Consider the following 25191-nt stretch of genomic DNA (forward strand, 5'->3'; position numbering starts at 1 on the left):
ACTAAGATGGTATGTCCATCCTTGTAATAAAACTGACTCACCCACCCTTCAAACCGAAACACAAAAATACTGAGGACTGCTGTTTGGCGGTAGAATGTCTGATAACTGGGTGATTCCTACTAAGACGGGTTTTTTTAATACAAATACGTTTTTAAATTTGAAACCTAGTGCCTGACACATACACAGACACAGTGTCTATATGCTATAAAAACTACAGAGAACAAATAAAAACTGACATTAAATTAAAATTATATTATTTCGCAAGATCTTGAATTGTATACATTATGAAATCGTTAAAAACTGACCTTTTAAATGTCAGCAAAGTTGATATCGAGACTATGAAAGTAAAATTTAAGTACTTATATACCGCTTGGTACAAATAAATATATATTAATCACGAACTCTTTGAAGAACATGTTATAGCAGAGCTATTAGCAAAACGCATGGAATATGTATATCTAAGGTTCGTTTATCTCTATTCCTTTTGCGATTGGATTTGAAAGAATATAAATAGGACAATACGAACTTTACTGCTGTGAAGTTGGCCCGGCTCTTTTGAGAATTTATCGTGATAGTTGAATTCTCCTATTAAGTTCAGAGATATGTTGAAGCTTGAAGTCTTAGAATTAAAACCAGAACTTTAATAGTACCCAGTTTATTTTGGTATGTGCTACGTTTTTTTAGTAAGTTGTAAGACTTCATTGAATATTCATTGAAATTATATTGTTCAGTAAAGCAGTGTTTTGGTATTATTTGTTTAAAGTTGGTTCAGATACCATACAATGGAGATAAGGCATCATTACTCTTAGTATTGCCAACATCACGAACCGGTCTATCGGTACTTCTGTCTCAGCTAAAATTAGCCCCAGAATTATTAGACTCAGCTCTGTCTCGGATGGAATTAAAGAATCTACACCTAATGATGCCAACGTTTAAAATTGAGTCACAATTAAATTTGAACGCAATGTATTTAAAGGTAATTATGATGAAATGTTTTTGTTTAATTAATAAAGTATGGTGTAAGTAATAAGATGATGATTACAAATTTGAAAAGTTATTTTTTTTTAATTCAAATTGTGACAAAGCTCTTATCTTATATAGCGATATCCCCTTTCGTTTCTAAACGAAGTCTAGCCTATTGCTTAGAAAAAATTATACCGCCCATAGACATTGGAGTCGTAAGAAATTTTAATCATTCCTTACATCTCTAATGTGCAACTAAATAAGGAACTAAGTTTTTGCTACACGGGCTCACTAACAACCGGAACACAACAATACAGAGTATTTCTGCTAGGTGGTAGAATATATTATGAGTGGTACCTACCAAGATGGGCTTGCACAAAGCCCTGCCACCAATTAGAGTGTACAAACATAGGCACAATATGTATTCCCTTATTCTGGCTGGAACCGATGGCTGTCCAAGGGACACTGGAGCGCAGATACTGCCAACACTTATTTTTCTTTACCATTATTATCACGATTCGATAATTTCTGAAACAAATATTCATAATAACAATAGTGCTTGGTAACTTTCGTAACACAAATCTTGTAGGTAGGAGTTAAAAAAATATTCGACAATGTTGAATCTGGTTTGACTAGAATAGTACGAGATGAATCGTTATACGTAACTAACGCGAAACAGAAAGCATTTATAGATGTCAATGAATTTGGAACTGAAGCTGCAGGATCATCAGGTAAACTTAATATTTAAGTAGTAACTATAGTAAGACATTATTATATACCCAAAATATTTCAAGCGCGAACTCAATATGCTCCAAGGGGAAACTGTCCAAAAGTATATTAAGACTAGCACACGCGACTTCGTACTAGTTTGAATTTAACAAAAAAAGTTTTTGTTGTGTCGTAAGTTACTCTTTATTACACCTGCTAGTGAAAGTCCCGTCAAAATCGGTCCATCCGTTCCTGAGATTAACCGGAGCAAACAGACGAACAAAAATTAAAAAAAATGTAATTTTGTTATATGTACCGTGTATACATAAATATGCATTCAGTAAATAACGACTATTTTAATATTACAAACATACAATCCAATTTTATTACGTGTATAGATAACCTAAACACAAATATTTAAAAATAGGGCATGATCGTCAATGAAGACGTAACTTTAATGATGGCTTGATAAATATTAACTATTGCTTACATGGTTGCCAATGCATCTATGAAGATTGGATATTATATTGTTTGTGTGATATGTGGAACACAAAAGGGATCACCTTTTATAAAAGGCTATGCTATAGAGTACAAGCGATTCCTTCCATACAACCTTTGGGTAACATTTCAAATAATGCTGCGGCTATACAATAACAGATGTTTAGGAAGCACGGGATTTATTATGGGCACAAATTTAACACTTCGAAATTAAATAACAAACAGCATTACTTGTGGTTGAAGATCGTACATGTTTAAAGTATTTTTTTTGTGCACGAGATAGAATTTTGTTTACGGTATAAATTTCGTTCCTTTTTTTATAGTAAACACCCAAAAAAATTGCCAAAATTCAATGTTCACGTAAATTAGTAATAGCGTTGTATGAGATCAGGGTGACGTTGAAGGTCCTTAACGATTTCGGCATAGGCGGTAATTCTCAAGGGACATTAGCTGATTATTCATGACATACTATAGAGTAAAAGTACTATGACAATACGTTGCGACGTTAAGCATGACAGAACTGAAAATAGATCAGATGGACAACGGCTTTATGTGCTCTCCGAGGAACGGAATTGTGGACATTGTCACCTTTAAGACTCTGAACTATTATTGAGACGGAAAAATATCTTACTTTTTGTATTACACGGGTATTGAACTCATGACTTTAGCTCGTATAAGCTAACCAACTATTATTGCACTAAACCACGAGTCAATGGAGTCCATATTGTTATAGGTTAGTAGGTATGTTCATTCAATCTAGTCCAATTCAATATTCTAGTAGTCTAGGAGACAGGTAGGATTATATTGTATAGTCCAATGCTTCGGCTTGTGTAATAAACATACATATTCTGTGTAAATAATTAGTAATTTATAATATTATGGATTTAAATTAGAATTATATAAGAAATACGCTGATAATGTATGTAAAATTATCGATGATGATGATGTGACTGCGAAATGAAAATTAAAATGTTTTCAGTGGTAAACACGATGAAGTTCGCATATCAAAAACCATTGGAATTCAAGGCGGACCATCCTTTCTTATTCTTAATTTTAGTGAAAGGACAGCAATTATTCTCTGGCACAGTAGTCAATCTAAAATAATGTATATTGTATCCAAAATGTTTAACAACCTGTACTCGTAAATATTTGGATAATTAATTTGAGAAGAAATAAATATTACGACTTTTGTTTTGTTTTTATTGTATTTTCCTTTATTTTAGGAACCTTATTGTAAGGCCCAAACTGAATGTAGCTGAAAGTCAAACTAAAATGATTAACTAATAGCTTTCAAACCACTCATAAGCTTTTAAACAAAAATTCATCAGCATTCATTACATGTCTAACTTTTGTTTGTCGATGAGAAACGACTTACGCGCATGCGCAAAAAACTTTATCGGAGTTCGCAAGTTTTCATTCACCCTTCAACCCCTGTTCAGTTGGACTTTGTCCGCGGCGGCGTAAACACCTATACAAATGCCAATCACATAATCGCAAACTTTTACGTCTTTCTTTACGACTTAATATCTCGCAGTGATTTTGAGTGTCGTTTGAAGTTTTTATGTAATAGGAATGGGAGTGGATTTGATTGTTTTCTATTTAAAAGTGTTCTTTTTTTAAATATCAATTGAGTAAGATGTAATGTTTAAATAATAAAATTCAGTTATGGAACAAAATGAAATCGTCACAAAAGTTATCGATCTGTTAATTTATTTGAAACTAAACCAGTGCATAAATGGAATTGCAATTCTGGACTATTTTCTTCATAATCCAAATTCATTTCATTCGCGCGAAGGGACAGGACATTGGAGAAAGTAAGTATGCTTATTATTATAAAGACTGAACGTTTTAAAAAGTTTGCAAAATAAGCTGTCGAATAAATAAAATAAAAATGGTTTAGAATTGTTAAGCAGAAAATATACGCAAAGTTATCTAGAATATTACGCGATGATTTACTGTACTGAAACAATCGTAAATTGATTTAATTCGTTTTTTTTTTTTTATTTAATTTATTAACTGATTTATAAACCTATATCCGATAGCCTTCATTTAGAAAAATATTTATGCGATCCATACACGGTCAATGAATTCTAGGTACTCATCACCGAGTCGGTGATAGTTTAGCTGATGGAGACCATAAAGACGATGACAAGAGACCATTAGATTTTCTAATAAACCCAAACAATGAAGCCAAAGATTATTTTTTACCGCCAGTATTTCCAAATAATGATGAGTTAGATGATGATGATGAGGATGATGAAGATGATCACTCGTATTTAGATTACGATTATGATAATAAGGAAACTAATTATAAAGACTCACCGGATGTTGTAACAGTTAAGAGTAATACCAAAGATATATTACCAGTAGATGATAAAATACCCTTGCATACAACGAAAGATAATCTGCCAGTTTTTCTCCTGGAACCAGAAAACACTTATGTTGTAAAAAATAAGCCAGCTACACTTAAATGCCGCGCAGCAAATGCTTTAGAAGTAAGTAATTTGCATCTCTCATCGAAACATTAATATCCTTAGGTTTAAAATAATATAATATTTATATATATATAAAATTGTATTATTTAATTGTATAAAATATTTTGTTTATTTGTACTAATTGAAAATTGTTTAATTAATGAAATAAATGAAATTTGTCAATAAATTCGAAATTAAAATTTTTAAGTATTGCTTCTAATTAGCGTTGTTTGTTTTTTGAAAGCACATCGCGCAAAATCCGCTGTATGTTTTCCATGAAATTATTAATTAAATATTAATAATTTTATTTTGCATATTTCAGAGAAGATTTTAAGCTAAACATTATAATATAATTCAACGAATAAATTAGCTAGTATAATAAAATATTGTACGAAATATTTTGAAAAATAAATTTCAAAAACAATACCTACTACTAATATTGTGTAAAATATTTTAATAAGTACATTTATGTGTTTACTCAATATTTGTCCTCACTATAGAGATCGACCAAGAAAATATCATATATTGTAAAAAAAAACTTGAAAACGAAATTCAAATTTGAAACAAAAAATGTCACTTTTTAGGTATATTTCAAATGTAACGGCGTTAAAACTCAAGCGTTAAATTTCGAATTCGTTGATCCGCAAACCGGGGTGCGGATAATAGAAGGGGAATACAAAGTTACAAGAGAAAATGTTGAAGAGTATTTCGGGAGTGAGAAATATCAATGTTCCTGCTTCGCTTGGACTAGCAGAGGGCAGATACGGAGTCAACCAGCTACCATCGAATTAGCTTGTAAGTTATACAACCTTTGTAGTCACAACCTCATTAATTTCTAATTGAATTCTAACAAATTACAAAATATATATAGTACTTTAGTTCGTATAGTTAATTTTTGAATAAATTTGTGTGGGCTTAAATCGTAAGTTACTTAGTAGGTAGATATCATAGTATATTCTACCGCCAAACAGTAACTGTTGTGTTTTGGATTTAAATGTAATTGAACAAGTGTAACAGGCACAAGGTACGTCTTAGTTCCTAAGGCTTTTTGGATATTCATGGTGTAAAGGAAGGTTAATATTTCTTTCAGTACCAAGTTTACATGTTGGCAGTGTTTTAACTATTTTCAGTCTGCCTACGAAAAAAGAGAGGTATCTTGGGACCCAGGGTTGGAACGAAGTTGCTTTCGCTATATATTATTTATTAAATAATACAGACAGACACAATGAACGAATTTAAATTAAATACAATTTTATAAAAAAATGCGTGTGAATTAAAACAATAACAAATATGATTTTTAAATAAAATCGACAGTTCTCTGTCTATTTTATACGGTACGGTACAAGGAAAAGGTTGCCTGAAGAGAGTATAATGCTTTATCATTACGAGACAATTTCTGCCAGATAACTCTACAGTAAGGCGTGTAAAAGAACTCCGTTTCAAAAAATGCATTAAGTGAATTTACACTAAAAATAAGGCAATACGTCTAGTTCATAGTTTTGTCAATTGAGCTAGAATAATATGATCATATTTCGTATTTGTATCATAGTCGCTGTATATATTTGTAAACAGAAAAAAAAAACAAACCGTATACAAAATTGCGTCGTAAAGACTTGAACCCACTCCACCACACCAGAGAGGTTGAGGTTGATAATAACTATTTCTATGAAAATAGGGACGGTACATTCGTAATCCAATTTGTAAGTTAGCTTTGAAGTAATGCAATTACAAGAAAATACGCGATATAATCCGATAAGAAAGAAAGATTAAAATTTTACCTGAACATAGCACTAATAACGCTGTGGTGCAAATAACTCACCACTGTTCTGTAGCCTGTAATTACACTGGCTCCGTCAAACAAACAAAAGCCAAAGCTTTTCTACCGCTAGCTTCATCGATTTGGAAGGTTTTATTTTTTTGCGATACAGGTAGGCGGACGAGCAAATGGCCCCCTTGATAATTAGTGGTCACCACCGTGCATAGACAATCGCGCTGTAAGAAATATTAACCATTCCTTACATCTAAGATGTTATGTCCCTTGTGCCTGTAGTTACAATGGCTTGTTAATCCTTCAAACCGCAATACAACAATACAGGTTATACTGCTGTTTGGCGGTAGAAAATCTGATCGGACGAACCTACCTAGCCCTGCTAGCTAAAAAAAAATGTATGTTTGGCTAGTAAAAAAAGAAGTATAATAATGAAGGTATGTCTAATTTGTAGCAACGCCCTTCTTAGGGGTTAGCTAAGAATATCACACAAACTACAAACAAATGGTATATAAATGTGTTCTGTGTGTGCATACGCCTAGACGTGTTGTGTATAACTGTGTGTTTATTGAACTTAAACTTCTGTTATAATTTTACTTAATTGAATCGATTGTAAATTCAATATATTGTAGAATTTCTTATATACATAATTTTATACGGACTTATGTACCGTAACTTTTAATGTCATTTAATAAAAGTATCGGTGTTCCAAATAACAATAAATTAATAAATGGCGTGTAAACAATCTTTTTTATGGAAAAAAAATACATTTACAAACGCTTTAATATCTTTAAAATTAAGTGAGAAGAGATTTTATTATTTACCGAATAATTCGCCATAACGTTATATGATTTGTTATTTTCCCTAGTCATGATTACGTAATACTAGTTGCTACAAAGAAAAATTGGTCGATTTTCCGCTGAGAAATTGTCAGCACGTGAAAGTGACAAGTTTCTGTAATTTAATATAGCCGACAACAAACATTGTTCCAATTTTGTGCGATAATTGATGAATTCTTTTAGAATTTCAAACATAGAAATTGATAACTATTTCAATAAAACCCAATGCTGATTAGGAAAGTTTACTTAGCAATTATTTATATAATATAATATATAAATAACTGATAGTCGTTTTACTGTTAAATTTTAGTAAATTGAGCGCGACAAACGTATATCGTTATTTTATATAGATTTTACTAGAGTAGTGGCTTCGCTTGCATTTTTGGGGGTAAGTTATCAAGTTAGGCATAAAGAGACCCCGTGCCTTTCCTTGAAGATCAAGCTTTATTGGTTTTGTGATGAAAAAGAAACAGATAGACAGCATTTATGATATTACAATATGTAAAAAAAAATCAGCAGACGTTACTTACCTATATTATATTTGAAAGTTTGGAGCGGCCTATGACCTAATTTAAAACTTGTTAAAAAGAGTACTGTAGTTATGACTCGGTATTCGCTTTAGCTTGATATTCATGAATTATGTAAATAATAATTTTGTTATATTTAATGAACGTACATAAGTATTTTAATTGGTTGAAAAGAGTAACTACGGAAATTCTCGTCAGGTTTTTTCGGTACAATCTACGTACCGAACTGATGGTAACTTTAATTAAATACTGTAACATAGTTATGTAAAAATGCTTATTTTAGCAGCAGATTTAAAAAAATAATTTAATTCAATTAAAAAAAAAAGTTTAATGTACAAATGTAATTCTTAAGGAAGGCTTATTAAAAGAATACATCCTAAAATTAACCGTATCCCTCTAGATATAAAGAAGCATTTCTCAGTAGCCCCACAATCACAGCTAGTGAAGCAATACGCACCAGTGACGTTCCGCTGTGAACCGCCTCCAGCTGCGCCCTTCGCCCAGCTGTACTGGCTCAAGAACGGAGCCCCAGTAACCATTGACGATAATGTTCAAGTTTCGAAGGAAGGCGACTTGCTCATCAAACAGGCATCTTTGTTGGTGAGTATGACGTCATTTCTCATTAACTTTACAATAGTAGGTTATTATGAGATGAGGCGCAGCCTTTTATGTAAGGCTTAGTATAAGTTGACGATAATGAAAAACAAGGGTTTTATTTGTATTATTAAACGAAAGTGAAAATCTTATGTAGGTACACATTTTATGAAGAAAATGAGTTGTTCAAATTTTAAATTCTGAGCAAGTACTAGAAATATCCATTTCAATTTCTATGCCGTTCAAGTAATCCATATGGCAACTGGCATCTATACACATATAAACGACTATACATTTATTCAAAAAAGAAGGCGTATACATTTCAAATTATAGAAGTTTTAATAAAATAAACTTAAAAATCTTAACCTAATTCTAGTTTCATTTCGTAATGGTTCAAATTACTTAGCGTTACTTTAAGTTTAGAAAGATATAGTTTTAGCCAGTAACGCAAAAGAGATGAGAATCTATTGAATTATATATTGCTTAAAAAATATATTTTTAATTTTCAATGGAAATGACAAATGATTTTTGGACACAGTCAGCACCTTAAGGCAAAATATTTCTCAGTCGGCGTAATTATGAGCATTCTTATTAAAACTGCGTCGAATATTTGCAAATTTAATGCTAGCAACATATCTCGTTAGGCATAAAAGTATTTTCCAGGACATGGCAAACTACACCTGCGTCGCAGAGAACTTGGCGGGTAAGAGGATGTCCGAGCCTGCACTACTAACAGTTTTCGGTGAGTTTCAATATTAAATTTTTGTTCGAAACTAGAATTCTATATTTTTATTGTTGAAACTTACAAAGATCTCATTGAATTGCATTTTGAAGTCGTGATGTTTATTTTAGTACGTTTCGAATAAAATTGTTTTTGATATTGTGTTCGAAAAAGCGAAGTGATGTCAGCGAATTATTTATATAAAGAATAGGATATCAAGTGAATCTAAGGCAATAAGTTTTTTAAGGTTATACACGTTACCGTTAAATTGTAAATACCCTTAGATTATAATCTATCTCGCGAGATTTTTAACTGTCATATTGTCAATCGAAACTTACTGCTTACAATTTAACGAATTACTTTCCGGTGGATTATAATCTACTAGCTAATTAAAGTTAAATTATAAAAACTTTAACTTAACCTTACCGAAATATCATAAACTAAAATTTGTGACGTTTTATTTTGAGTTAAACATATCGGCAGTTTACAATCTCGCGAGATAGATTACAATCTAACGGTATTAACATTTCTAATGTGATATCTACAATGTAATAACAGAGTTTAATGTCCCACTACTGAAGAAGGTTTAACGCTAAATGATTACGGTTAAAACTCATTATTATTATGACCTGCAAGTTTCCCTTTATCACCGAGGTCGAAATGAATTACTAACCCAAATTGAATATGAATTTGAACTCGTTTTCGAAATAAAAATTAATGATCGGAATATTTTTTTCGAAATAAATATCATATCGGAGAGATCAGGATTTTAATGACACAAAAGAACCGCTGCCGTCAGCCGAAAACTTGTAAAAATTAAAATAAAAATGAATTAGAAAAGTATGTCAAACAACTAGAACTACATTTGAAGGATGGAAACAGCAGTAAAAAACATGCAAAGAAAAATTTACATCTAGATGTTTTTTTTTATCGATAATGATAAATCTAAATGTAACCAGTTCTTTATATTTAGAATTTGTGTTTGAATTTGCTTTATTCAACTGTATAAAGGAATATTATATTTGATGAAAACTTAATGGCGATTTATTGAATTCGAATCCGAAATCTTCGTCTAAGATTTCACATCATGTTCTAGCCACGAGCCATTCCAACTTATCATATCATTAATTTAAAAAAATAACTTATATTAATCTTTAATTGTAAATTGAAACAATTATTTAATTAACACTTGACGCAATTATTACCAACTAGTGGTCGCCCGCGGTTTCGCTCGCGTTTTAGGTGTCTGTTGTCTTGTGTTAGGCAAAAAAGTATGTCCTTCCTTGGAGTTCAAGTTTGCTTCATACCGAATTTCGTCAAATTCGGTTCACTGGTTTAGTAGTGAAAGAGCGACAGACAGACAGAGTTACTTTCACATTTATAATATTAGTATAGTATAGTACAGGTAAGACGTATTTTATTTTTTTTGTTACGACTTTTGTGACGTTTTACTCAATTCTAAATCATGTATAAATGCTTATAATAGTTAACGGAGGATGGACAGCTTGGTCCACGTGGAGCGATTGCTTTTGCGCGGGACAAATTAACGAACATCGTAACGGACGAGGCAGAAGACGAGTGAGGACTTGTACCGCTCCTAGACCTTTGAACGGAGGCCAACCTTGCATTGGACCCAGTGTGCAAAGAACCCAGGACTGTTTAGACTGTGACTTGGGTAAGTCCAACTATTGCTTATGTTGTTCGATGATTTTGTTATTAAAGACAACTAAGTAAAATAAAAAAAAAGAATTGCGATACTAAAATAAATTGAGTTATATTTTTATTTAAATAATTTATATATGTAGCAACGAGGTATTTACGGGCGTGATGGCATAAGCCAGTGTTATGCCAAACGAGTTGGTGTTACTCTCAAAGCGTGCCATTAGATATTACTTATCAATATGGTTCACCATATTGATAAGTAATATCTAATCTAACCAGCTAGATTAAGTCGGCTTCAGCCGACTTAATCTAGCTGGTCTGAATCTTAGGTTCGTGCGATACTTACTTAACTTATTACGAATCTCTATAAACTATAACATCTAGAAAAATCTGTTTATCCTCTGTAAAGTTAACGAATACACAATTTAATAAAATTTTCACTAAGGTTTCAAGTCGAAAGCATTAAAGCTTAATTATGGTCCAGGGAATCATCGTGGTTACTAGTAATTAATTTGCGTTGATTTTATTTATTTATTTATTCTCTATTGCTCTCCAATTTAAAAACATTTAATATGTAACATAAGTATATTGTGAATAATAAAAAGAATACGAATGTACAATTTCCATTACGTGCAACAGGCGGCATACAAGCGATGATGTACTTCTAGTTTTTAATATTTAAAATAGGTAATGTCTTAATGCAAGATATTGCAAGATGATAAAATTTAATTATTACAACACATAATAATAATAAATGTAATAAAAAAAATACGTTCATACACGATGATGCCATGAAATTAGTATTCGTATAGTTACATAGTTCTATTTGATTTAATTTTTAAAATATAGTTGACTTTCCAAAACAGGACAATATTTTATAACGTGAACAGGAAATAACGGAAATTGAAAATATTTTTTATACTCCGGGAATATGTGTCGCAAACAGGATTGGTCCCTGGTCTAGAGCGTCATGTTTCAGTTTCATTATTCACGTAAGACTGTTTTATGGATACATAGTATGCTATCATATATTTTGAAATATACCCGCTCTCGGTTATAAGCGTGCATTATATTTGCAGTTCTATGTATGTCGATAGATTTATAAGAAGCGTTAGTAGAAATGCCATTGGTCTAATGGCTAACTTAAAAAGCCGTCAATTCTGAGGCATTGGGTTGGGGAAATAAAAAGATATTTGATTTCCCTTTCGAATAATTCTCAGAAGCAGACAGATTTGAATCTGGAAGTTGACAGAGTTTAAACTCCTGTGTCTCAGAAAAGGCTTATAGTAGTTGGTATGATTTACAGTCACGTCGGATTTGACATCCCATGGGATTGTGTGAGGTAATGCATGACTGTGCATTTGTATTTGCACACACATTTGTCCTATATTTGTGCACAGTTGACTTATCATCCTTGTGTCCGGCTGCCGTGGCCAAGGGGTCCTCATCGTCTTCGTAAAGTTTAAGTTGTCACGTAAATCACGATTGGGGGGAAGCTGCCTAAAAAAATACACGCCAGCTCGTAAGATACACGTCTGTGGTTATTTGGTCTGAAGTTGCTTTAAAGAAATAAAACCAAGTGGCGAGGTTCACACGATATTAATCCACATCAATATGAATATTGTATAATATGCTAATGGTATTGGTTACCGTCGAGACTTTAACATAAATACAATTGGAGACAATTTTTCAGATGTATACGTCGATAGCTTGGACGAGTTGGCAGATGAGTCATCTGATATTATATTAGGTACGTATAATTTGTTACAGGTAGTCAATTAAAATTGAATCTGAAATATCGAATAAATAAAGTTGGGATTTTCGATCGAGAGAAAGATTTTATTAGCAATAAAAAAATACGCAAGTCTTTCGACTGGCACTTGATATTTTTTTCTGATTATATAAGACTCTCTAAATAACCGTACTGTGTTTACGTTAAGAAGGTTGAAATTTAATGTATTCTGCTCAGTTGACTTGTTACCGATGAAAATAATTAGGAGGGATAAAAATAAGGTATTTTGTTTCTTTGTTATCTATCAATTTAAAAAATTAACAGGTCGTTGGTCTCAATGGTCTGAATGGTCTCGATGTGATTCAGACTGTCTCCAGACCAGAAGACGAAGGTGCATCACAAGTACCGCTTGTCTTGGCAAAGACTACCAAGTTGCGCAATGCCCTTTATGCGTTCGAACTTCAAAATCTGATTTACACGATGGTAAGTTATTAATCTTAATATGATACTTATATAGTCGAAGATCTTAGTTTTAAAACCACGTCACCATAACTTATTTATTGTTGGATGATTGTAGATAAACTTCTGTAATGGTTTGGTTTGATACTTAAATAAATATACATATTTAGATAAATATTTTTGCTAAATTTATGTACCAATAAAATAATATAAAATCAAGCAATTGATGATAAAGACGATAATAACATATATAATAGTGATAATAAATATGTAACCTATAATGTATTTGTCTTTGCTTGTGTGAACACACGAGCCTTTCAGCAATGGGAAATGGGCAGCGATTTATTTGTTTCCTTCGTGATATTTAACCGATGTAATGTTTTCAGGATCCTCATATTGGCCATTATTCATAGCATTGTCTATAGCCTTTCTCATTTTCATTGTTGTCGTTGTGTTGGGAATTAAATATATGAAGATAAAAATGGCTGAGAATTCACCATACGCAAAACCGCCGCCTGGTAAGAAATATTTTTGAAATCAATTTTGTCTTTTGCATTAATAGTATTGGTTAATTTTTTTTTACATGAGTCTATTCGTATTGTTACGATTTTAACATTGTTTCATTTGTTGTGATGTTACGGAGAGATGATAGGCTGTTTAAAAAAGTGGTGGTGGTGGTGGTAGGGCTTTGTGCAAGCCGGTACATCTGTGTAGGTACCACCTATTCGTATGGTATTACATACCACCAAACAACAATAAGCTTTGTTGTTTGGTGGTATTGATGTTTTCTAGTTTGAACCATGAGTGAGCCAGTGTAGCTACTTGTACAAGAGACATAGCATCTTAATTCCTTAGGTTGGCAGCGACATGGTACTATTATACTAAAACTTTTCAGCATACCATTTTTGTATGAAAATTTTATCAAACGCTTCATTTAAAACAGGTACTAATTATTTTGGTAGCGTTATAAAGAGAACGTTGACTAACCAACCAGATTTGACTATACATGAAGAATTCCATACAGTCGATTCAAGACGAACACACAGACAGACAAGCGCATCTAGTAATGCGCGTCATGAGCATTTGTACGAAGTTCCTCAATTAGCTAACAGGTAAGAACTATTTTTCCTTTAACATTGCGTGTGTGTGATATTTTAGTTAAAGCCGCGATGGCCCAGTGGTTAGAACGCGTTCATCTTAACCAATGATTTCGGTTTCAAGTCCAGGCAAGCACCATTGAATTTTCATGTGCTTAATTTGTGTTTATTATTCATCTCGTGCTCGGTGGTGAAGGAAAACATCGTGAGGAAACCTGCATGTGTCTAATTTCAACGAAATTCTGCCACATGTGTATTCCGCCTACCCGCATTGGAGCAGCGTGGTGGAATATGCTCCAAACCTTCTCCTCAAAGGGAGAGTAGGCCTTTATCCCAGCAGTGGGACATTTACGGGCTGCTAATGTAATGTATTCATACAAGTCGATCAGTTGCTTAGTACAGTCTATCGACTAAATACACTTCGATCATATTAAACTCCTTAACCAGGACGATCAATCTCGAAGGCGAGGATGTAACGTATTTGAATGTGAATTGTTAATTTGGCTGCCTCGTCTCGGTTTCTTTAGTGGCTAACCCTATTCCGAGGTCCTGGGCTCGAACCCTGAGTCGAGCCGGAAAATGTTATAATGATTTTCTGTCGATAAATTTTCAGTAACTATCTTCTTTTCGATCATTTTCGATCGGATTTTTCGTACCATCGGATTACGCCTGTGTCAATAGACATCCCACATTTGGTTTGTTTCCTTTTAAAATGGCCAAAATAATTGTATCTTAGTGTCTACTTGGTGGCAGGGCTTTGTGCAAACGCGCCTTGGTAGGTACCACCCACTCATCAGATATTCTACTCCCAAACCAAAACTTAGTATTGTTGTGTTCCGGTTTGAAGAGTGAGTGAGCCAGTGTCACTAAAGTCACAAGGGACATAACATCTTAGCTCCGAAGGTTGGTGACGCATTGGTGTAATGTAGGGAATGGTTATTATTTCTTACAGCGTCAATGTCTATGCGCGGTGGTAGCTACCTACCACCAGGTGGCCCATTTGCTCGTCCGCAAAACCTACATATATCATTAAAAAAAATTGTACAACATAAAAATCCGTACTTGTGTGTACAAGTAGTGATACAATATTTTCACCATATTTATGTAATAAAATGTTCTGTTCAATCACCTTATAGTTTACTACTATTATTTTACAACTAAAAAAGGTGTTTTGTTTCAAAAATGATTAAATGAGTCAATTTATTTCAGTTACATCTCCCCAATAGATCACGAGGTAAGACCACAAGTGGAGAGTTTCGCTTGCAAGGACAAGGAGTCAGATCGCTCTGACTCCAGCTGCTTTTTGAGCTGTGAGTTCACCTATCACGCTTTCTTGGATGATTTAATGATGAAACTTTCATTTGTTTTTCATATCTAAGTGCCAATATAATGTAGTTCCAGATCATATTAACGTGATTAAGCGTTTGTCCTAGAAACTATGATGACGCTATAGTTTCGAAAGTTTTTGCAGTCACGATAAAATGATTGGCAAAGGTGTAGCTGTTGCTTTTAATTTTGCTTTTGTTATGTTTATGTTGTTATGTGATATTATTTATAGTTGTTATATCAATTATGTTATTTTTATGTGCCTGCAATTTATTGCCAGTCAGCATCAAAATCCGAATTTTTGGATTACTTTTTTTTGCACGATCGCGTAGTGATGTTCGAAAATCGTATTTGATTTTTATTATGACATTCAAAATTAATAAACAAAAAAAAATCTTACTCGCACTCGAAACTTATGCTAATTTGAAACAAATATAACTTTATGCGTTACGTTCACACTTAGTATATGAAATCTTCATTGAAATTTATTTTCGCTTTAGCAAATTATTAATTATAACAAATAATTATCATTGAACCATTCGTTTAATTCACAGCTTTACAAATAAATTATCTTAAAGTTATTTACTATGTGTAATTAAGATGTTTCATTTCAGCGGGATCGTCGTACGGTAATGAAAGTATAGAAATGTCACCATCGCTTAAAAACAATGCTTCAGTAGATTCGAAATTTCTAAATTCTCAATATTTGGAAACAGCTACGTCGAAAATTGTTAGCAACGACGGTGATTGGCTAAATTTAGACAAATGTGGAGTCAGATTGTTCGTTCCCGATGGTGTAGTAGAGAAAGGAGAGGAACTGTTTTCTATAGAGGTCACAGACGAAGAATGGAACAAGCCAAATTTACAAGAAGGTAAGTTATTATGAATCGTTTATTTTGGAATTAAGTTACGTAAAGATTGACCTAAATCTAAACATTTTATAGACCAGCTGAGTTAAAGTAAAGTTTGCGGATTTTGACCTAAATCTAAAATATATATCTCGACCTGAATCTTCAATTTATTTTCGAAATAAACTTAGTTTGGTACGAATTTAATCTAAATATACTCTTTACAAGGTCGTCTTTTTATTATATTAATAGTTATCTTTGAGTTTATCCATATTTCGGGATAAAAATATATTGACAATTCCAGATTTAAGACATAAAAGTCAAAAGTAAAAATATATTTGCAATATTGATAAATTATTATTGTCAGAAATTTGCCATCACAGCGCAATACAATCTATCTTTTTTACCATAAAATAATATCCAGTGATTTACGTAACTTCTATACAAATACAGTGACTAAAAATATTCACTAAGTAATAAAGTTTTGCTTTGTATTGTATCGATGTTATTTAAAGACTTCTCAGAGGCCCAATAGATAAAATTTATATCTTAGTTGTCAACTTAATTTGCATGGCGTAATCTTGCGATAGACCAGCGTGGTAGAAATTGCTTCAAGTATAAATAAATATAAAAGACTTCTAACTCATTAATGTACACCAGGATTAATGTATAATATTTAAAAAAAAAATATCATAACATCATTAGTACTTTGTTTTTTACAATTTTAAAGACTTACTTGCTTCAAAATTGTACATTTCTTTGGCAGGTGAGACGCAACTTAGTCCAGTAATCAGATGTGGACCGAAAAATTTTCATTTCTGCAAAGCTGTTGTCCTAACATTCCCACATTGTGCAGCATTAAAGAACTCCAGCTGGGTTCTCTCCATCCTTCAGAAACCGGAAGAAATCAACTCAAGAGAATGGAGAAAGGTCTTAACCCTTGGCCAAGAAACACCAGGAACTCCAATATTCGCTCAAGTGGACCCAGCGAAAGTGTATCTTGTTTGTGAATTCTTAAGTGATTTCGTTTTGATCGGCAGAAGTTTTAGTGCATTAGATGCGAAAGTGTTAAAATTAGCTCTCTTTCTCAGCAAACGTGTGGACGGCTATTACGATCTTCATTTACACGTGTTCAATGATACTCCGTATGCGTACTACGAATGTTTCGAGAGTGAGAGACGATCTGGCGGTTTCCTTCTCTGTGATCCGAAAATGATTTATTTTCAAGAGAGTTGCTCTGATTTGTGTGTTAATGTACGGGACGTGGGAACGGGATGGAAGATACAATCCGGTGGAAAGTATCAGGAGCTGTCCTTCTCTAAAATTTGGAACATGAATGTAAGATCACTGCATTGCGTTTTCACCTTGCAACAGTTAGACGCGATGAACTGCTTAGAATTAAACGTCACGGTTTATCAGAAGCAGAAACAGACGAACTCAGTCGTTTTCAATTTGAAAACAAACGATTTTAATTCTAATTTCAATTGTAATAAGCGTTTTAGTTACTCGGGCATGGAAATGGGTTACAGCGTTAATATCCTCGAGAATCCATTCAATTATTCGTCGTTATCGAAAAAAGATGGCCGATATGATTTCGTTTACAGAAATGGCGTTCAAAGAACTAGCTATACTATTGACAATAATTATTATAGGACGAACGTTTTGACTAAATCGGATAGGGTTATACTTTGTAAATTGCTGGACGGTCAGACGACCAAAGCCAACGACTGGAGACTGCTCGCCGAGAAGTTGAAAATGACGTCATTCTATTATTACTTCTCGAACACGTGTTCGCCGACGGAGAACATTTTGAATCTGTGGTTATGTAGGAACAACGATTTTAATATGTTAGTGAATTTGTCGAGAATATTCAGGGAGATGTCGAGGATCGACTGTGCAACGGTCGTGGAGAGACGCTGCTTTCCCAATTAGACTGATTTTTTATTTTTAAATATATTTTTTCACTCTAGTCATTGTTTTTTTTTAAATTGTAATATCACGCTTAGGAGTTTCACGTATAAAGCAAGTAGTGCTTCGTTGTTGAAAAGTGAAAGGTGAGGATGTTTTAAAAAAGAAAAAAATGTTTCGTATTTATTAGCTATTTAAACATGGCCAAATCGATAAAAAAATATAATTAGAACAATAATAAAGGGTATGTCGTTAAAATCGATTTTAATATTTTCTTAGATTTCTACACGTAGTATACAAGAATTTTAAATTTTAAGTATTTAATTGTACGTTCTACATTTCTTTTTTTTATTTTTTTGCACCTTTGCTTATTTTTCATGAATGACGTTTAAATTTAAACCATCAATTCATTTTGTTTATCGTTACTATTAGTGCAAAAGGTCGAATGTACAAATTGAGTTACTTACTGGTTTTTTTTTACGAACTAAGAAAACTCGGTCACGCGTTGCTGCTTTGTATATTGTACAATATTTTTTATCTAATAATCAACAAGATTACCTTTCCTTTAAAGTGTACATACGACCTTTTACATTAACAGTTCCGTTACGTCATCTTATGAAGTTTACAAAATGACAAGTCAATTGGTCTTACAGTAGTCAATAGTACTTAAAAAGCGTTATTTTCGATATATTTGCACAGTTTGTGTAGTTAAGCAAATCATGTAGACATGGACAGATTTTGTAGATTAAAATAAGTTGATTTTTAATTGAAACTGTTATTATAAAGCCTTTCATATGATTTTATATGTAATTCTGTATTAGCATATTTGATATTCTCAACATTTAAGTTGACTACTACAGCGTTTCATGCCATGACTATGTTATGATCGTATTAGGTACGGTATCAACAGCGTACAAGAGACATACATAACGAATTTAGTGACCGTACCATCAGAGTGTCTTGGTATCCTTACGATTCAAGTTCTCTCAGTTGTAAAAAAAATATTCATATTGCCGACAATATTTTGCCAGTCAGTCTTCTTGTACGAAATGTCTTCGGTTACGGATTGGTCTACTGGGCACACTATTTCTCCATATTATCAGCATTTTTTGTCTGACACGTTCACGTTCCTAGTACAGTCATGGTTTGAGACGATATAGTAGACTCCTTTAATGCCACATTTTGCATCATAATAAGATTTTGTATTGTGAATAAAAGTACCAATTTTCTTATATCATACTAAAGTTAATATGTCAAGCCTTATTCTTGTATATGTCATATAAATGAACTTAAACCTTCTTTGGTAAGGAAGAAACTTTTAGTGTTTTAGCAAATATATTAATTCTTCTATAGTTTGTATTGAAGTTTTATATTCTTTTTTAATACTTATTCTTACAAGGCTTTCGACTTTGTCGTCATTTATTCGTGATTAGAGTATTATGAATATGTTTTCGATTTGAAGTTTTACGTAAAGGTTCACATGGTAGATAATTATTTTATTCTTTAAAGTTTATGTCACCTTGCGTTGCTAGTGTGAACGCGGTCTTATTTCACAGATTCTAGAGTGCTTAATATTTAATGGAGAGTATGTTTTAAACATAAGTAGTTATGTATAGTTAGTTACCAACCAAACAGAAATTGTATCGTACGTTCGATTAAGGAATATGAGATGGTTTAGTAGTGATTTTAAATTTTTGAAGTAAATATATTAAAGCAAAAATGTCTTTCATTGTATTACCTTACTATAATTTCCCACCCAAAGTATTCAGAATAAAATAAATTTATTTAGGTTATACTTCATCTTTTCTCTAAATAATATTAGAAATAAATCAGCGATGCTATAAATTTAGTTGGAAAGCTTATTACAGCGCAGGTATTTTTTATCACATCTCTCATTCTTTTTCTTCTTTTTAATTCGTATAGTTTATTAAAATTTTGTTTAAAATTAAAATTTTGTTGTCAATGTGCTTTCAATTTTATAGTAATAGTCTTAATTAAACCTAAAAACTGTTGACCCTAAAAAAATTGAAATCCTGACAAATGAACTTGATAAAAATTATAAATTAAAGCAAAAAATAGTTTTCTGTAAAAAGTTATCATCAAATTAGTGCTTCAGTTACCAGTCCTAGAATCTAAAATGATCTAATTCTGGCAATTATGAATTTAAACGAATGAATACCACATTTGGCGTAATATATGGATAAAGTTTAGTTTCTAGAAGATCGTAGTGGTAACATTACATCTCCCCATTAAATATCATTTGTTTTGAGTCAGTGCAGTGCGTTTTGTAACGATCCAAGTAAAATATTTGACAGACACGGCTGCCTATTTGACGTCACCAATCGTCGGGAATGCTTTTGTCGATTTCACACAACTTATTGTTAATGCTTTAGGTATTAATGGATGTGTGAGTTGAGATTCCAACGTTGATGTAAAGCACAAGACGCTTAATGATATTGATGCTGCGAGGCAATTGTAGTTAATATAAATTGGGTTAATAATAAATACGAATGAACAAAATTATCTCCATATAATAAATCCTTTCCATCAATTACTGGCTCATAATTCAGGGTTTTGTGAACTATTGAAATGTTCAATATGCAATTTGCCGTGTAAACGCTGGAGATACTACAGTGCAAAAATACGTATGCAAACAAAGATACACTCCGTTTCCTCAGTCGCATGGTAATCCGATGCCATGAGAGATAGTTTACAGGAATAATGGATTAACCTTCTTATGAAGGTACTGCGTAAGTATTGCTAAGTTTTACCGAAGAATTGGGAATTAGTGGACAGAAGAACGCAACGACTTTTATCGGCTCGACCCCGTGCCCTGGACCTCGACATCTGAAGCATAAACTACCCACTAGACCGACGATACGTAGATGATATTGTAGAAGAATTAGATAATGGATTTGAATTTTGATGTAATAATGATTTATACATGACCTATTGGAAACCTTTACAAAATATAAAAACCACAACCTTATTAAATATAAATATTCACTTAATAAATACCTTCCCAAAAAATTAAATCAAATCACAAAAGAGATACAGGAATGATATATTTAATAGCTAAGTAAAACCTTAGCTTCGAAACACGTAACACACACCGTGACCCAAATACTAGGTATTCAAGTATTAACGCTAGGGTTGGAGCCCGCGATTGCATTGTTTAATAATTGAAGACCTTCCGACATTACTCTGTATTGAGATGTGGGTTATGTTAGAAGCGATTTTGACTCAAGAATGTATTAAAGGATAATTAACGGATACTATCACCCAATTGTTCGAATTAATATATTATGTACCGTTCGTCTACAATTACAATGATACTCAATATTCAAACAATACGAAGTTACTATTTGGTGGATTAATTTGCTGTAGAGTCCAGTTAACATCAGGTGGCACATGCGGCCGTACGCCTACGGACGCTGTACAAGAAATAACTGTTGAGTTGATCTAGCAGTAAAAATCTTCCGGCTGAAATGAACTGGTGGATGGTTGGCAACTAGAAGGCTTGCCTACTATTGTTAGAAATTTAGTAAAATGTCATACATTTTGGTATTGATAAAATAATATCATATTTTAAGTTATTTATACTTTATCGTTCAACGTGTAAACAATATATGACACAAAATACTTGGCATAAGGGTGTTTGGTCACAGCGATCCCTCGCAGACTACCTTTAGCGAATGTAACAGAAGCGGGTAAATGCAATCAGATTAAGAGAAATTGCATAGACCCATAATACACTATTCAATAACTGCAATTAAAATGAATTCAGTAAAACTAAGACGGAGCGATTAACTGAGCACAATGAACTACTTAGTACTTAACGCGTTTAACTTGAACCACAGTTCAGTTTCACGAGTTTCCTTTCCGTTCTATTAAAGAAATCCCTTAACAAACATGAGGGTGTAACGCGTGTTCCGAATTTGTGCCCATTCCGAATGCGAAAAACGGAATTAAATCATTTCATTATGAATAGACTGATTTAATAATAATTCGGGTTATAACCTGTACCTCCTCAATACATTGGATAATGTTGTTCAAGTTCCCTTTGTAACAACCTTATATTCAATTTGCAATGTTTCTTTGTAAGTTTGTTTTCATGATGGTTCAGTTGGGATGACAATGTTTTTTTATAGCAAGCTTATGATTCCACGCTCCAGACGATGGAACTTCTCAACGGCCGACGACATAAACACGAAATCTACATATAGATGTTTATTTCCTTTGGTCACGTCATAAATTAAAAACGATTTTTTTTTCTATTGCTATGTAAAAACTTACGTTAAGAAAATCGTCCAAAATATTTAGAAAATTTAAGAGCGTTTAATTTTATTAGGAGTTAACGCAGTTTTTCAAATAGAGAATATTAGCCAAAAATACATTGTACAGGACTATACTATACTATAAATATAATACCTCGTTTTAAAAACTTTTTTTATACTTAAATTACTTACAATATCATTAGTATTTATATTTATTTTTCGTTTCAGAAATTTGAATAAGAAAGTTCAAAATAAGTAGTGCAGAGAATACAATTTCCATAAAAATGGTAAATATTTATGAGTATTAAGGTTACACTAATTTAGTATGCAAAAGGATGGACTTAAACGAGACTAGGTATGTATTGCAATGGCAGTTTTTTCGTAAATAATATTCTTATGCCTAGCACGTGCGCTGCCGATGATACCTCGATGGTACCGTGCCAGAAGCACTTATGCTTTACGTAAGTGCCGACATCAATTGTACAAAGTTTCAACTCGTTCGGATGATGCATAACGTTTTATATTTTGACGTCCTCCGTGGTCGAGTAGTGTATACACCGGTTTTCATGGGTACGCCACTCCGAGGTCCCGGGTTCGATTCCCGGCCGAGTCGATGTAGAAAAAAATCATTAGTTTTCTATGTTGTCTTGGGTCTGGGTGTTTGTGGTACCGTCGTTACTTCTGATTTCCATAACACAAGTGCTTTAGCTACTTACATTGGGATCAGAGTAATGTATGTGATGTTGTCCAATATTTATTATTATTTATTATTTATATAAAAACAACCATTATTTTTTGTATAAATCATTATATATGTCAACGTAAAGTTGTAAATACCGTTAGATTATAAGCTGAGAATTTTAAATTTCCTAAGAACAAACAAGTATCTTTGCATCTTTGTTCTTCAATGTAAACAATATATATCTTATTGTATTATTTTTTTATGTTATAGGTGGCAAACGAGCAAGAGACTCATCTTATGGAGAAGGAATATCACCGCCCATGGACATCTGCAACACCAGGGTCTTTATCCGTGTGGAGCTGGGACGGGTAGCTTAAATCTTTTCCAAAACGCGCTGCATTTTCTGATATAACTCTTATGTACGAATATTAAATAACTTTATCAGTTTAACATTAAATAAAGTCTCCTCGTCTATTAAGTACTTACAAATATGATATATTCGTCCGATTTATTTTATTCTCGTTCTCATATCAAGTAACGAATTAAATAAAATATAATTAAAAAAAAAAAAACAAAATATATTCATTTTATAAGTTTTAATTTATATAGCTTTTAATAAAACTTTGACAATTAGCGTTGAGCAGGTTTTTGTTCCCAATTCGTCCTTATTGACTATTTTTTAATGAATTTTATACTCCTCGAGCCATAAATTCGTTTTTAACATTTCAACTAATTAAAGACTTCACTTGTTTTACCTCGAATTCTATCCAACTTGATTGAGAACTGCTTCGTAATTTAGAAAACTCCAATACAAGTTCCCTTTGGTCCTGAACAGGATTTCCCGTCGAAGAATGTTAGATCAAAGATGTGGTACAATCGACAGCATGTACATTCGGACTACACGTGTCCACTCAAAAGTATTTCATACGGCCTATTATATAAAGACTAGAATTGTGTATACGATAGTGGCACGTCGTGATCTGTATGAATAAAGCCATGAAGAGCAGTGATCTGTATAATGAGGGAAATAAAATATGTAAGGAAATTCTTTTGTCCTCACTTTTCTAGCTAATGATATACTGACCGAATTTCATTGCGGTCAATGATTTAATAAATTTATTTATAATATATTTTATCTTCTCATATTTAATGACAAAATATTAATATATTTTGCCATCTATAAATAATCATCACTGAAACCAGTCACATTCTCAAATGGTTTAAATTTATTAGTTAAATACATTGCACTAAATTCTTAGTTATAAAAAATCACCGAATATTCAGCTGTGATATCTAAGTGTCAATGAGATGGGGTCGTATTCAAATTTCAATCAAAATCAAAATATACTTTATTCAAGTAGGCTTTTAAAAGCACTTTTGAATCCTCATTTAACAAACTATTTTAAGTAAAGCCTCCACCGGTTCGGAATGTAGACTGTATTTATAGAGGTATTAAATGGAACTATAACATATAAAAAAAAAATGTGGTTAATATTGTAACATCAAATACGTATTGGTACATAATTCTATAGATAAGTTGCACGATACTGTTAACAACAGATTTTGAAATAAAAAAAAAGTAATAAATCTTCAAATGACTAAAATTATATAAGTTATAGCACTACTTAAGCTTAGGCAAATTTTGATTAGGGGTCTTGAAAATTATAGAAAGATAAAATAAAGACACGCACGGACAACAAGTCTAGAGATTTGATAGCACAAAAAATAAAAAACGCCGAGCGTACAAAAAAAAAAAAACAACGTAGTTGTAACATACCGTCATGAGATCGCAAGATCCAAGTTCATCACTCCCAACCCTTTAGAAGACGGCACATTTGAAAACACTTTCCCAGTGAGCACGGCGCAAGGGCCGCACCTAATTGGAGAGCGCTTAGTACACGAGCTCTTGAACTTGTCTTATAAAGAACCTGTGGTTTACACTGACTTGAGGTACAGGATTTTTACTTTAATATTCCACCGTGATATATTTCTAGTGTTCTTATTAGGCACATCGTAAATATTAAGTTAATATTTCGTAATGAAACAACCCTTTTCGTTTTTGATTTCATAAATTTCCTTATCGTATACGTATAATACGTGACTGATTT

The 25191-nt window shown here is 32.6% G+C and overlaps 1 protein-coding gene across 1 annotated transcript; it reads left to right on the forward strand.

Moving 5' to 3' along the window:
* The first annotated feature begins 3630 nt into the window (after positions 1 to 3630).
* Positions 3631 to 18571, forward strand: LOC125063915 (netrin receptor UNC5B-a-like). The gene is made up of 13 exons (XM_047670611.1): positions 3631 to 3983; positions 4264 to 4664; positions 5228 to 5438; positions 8178 to 8377; positions 9035 to 9113; positions 10579 to 10767; positions 12448 to 12504; positions 12811 to 12969; positions 13332 to 13463; positions 13889 to 14057; positions 15252 to 15352; positions 15983 to 16240; positions 16983 to 18571. The coding sequence occupies exons 1-13, from the start codon at positions 3905 to 3907 to the stop codon at positions 18146 to 18148; spliced, it is 3201 nt and encodes a 1066-aa protein (XP_047526567.1). The 5' UTR covers positions 3631 to 3904; the 3' UTR covers positions 18149 to 18571.
* Positions 18572 to 25191: the final 6620 nt, after the last annotated feature.

This window comes from Vanessa atalanta, chromosome 5, assembly GCF_905147765.1.
Source record: "Vanessa atalanta chromosome 5, ilVanAtal1.2, whole genome shotgun sequence".
NCBI lineage: Eukaryota > Metazoa > Arthropoda > Insecta > Lepidoptera > Nymphalidae > Vanessa > Vanessa atalanta.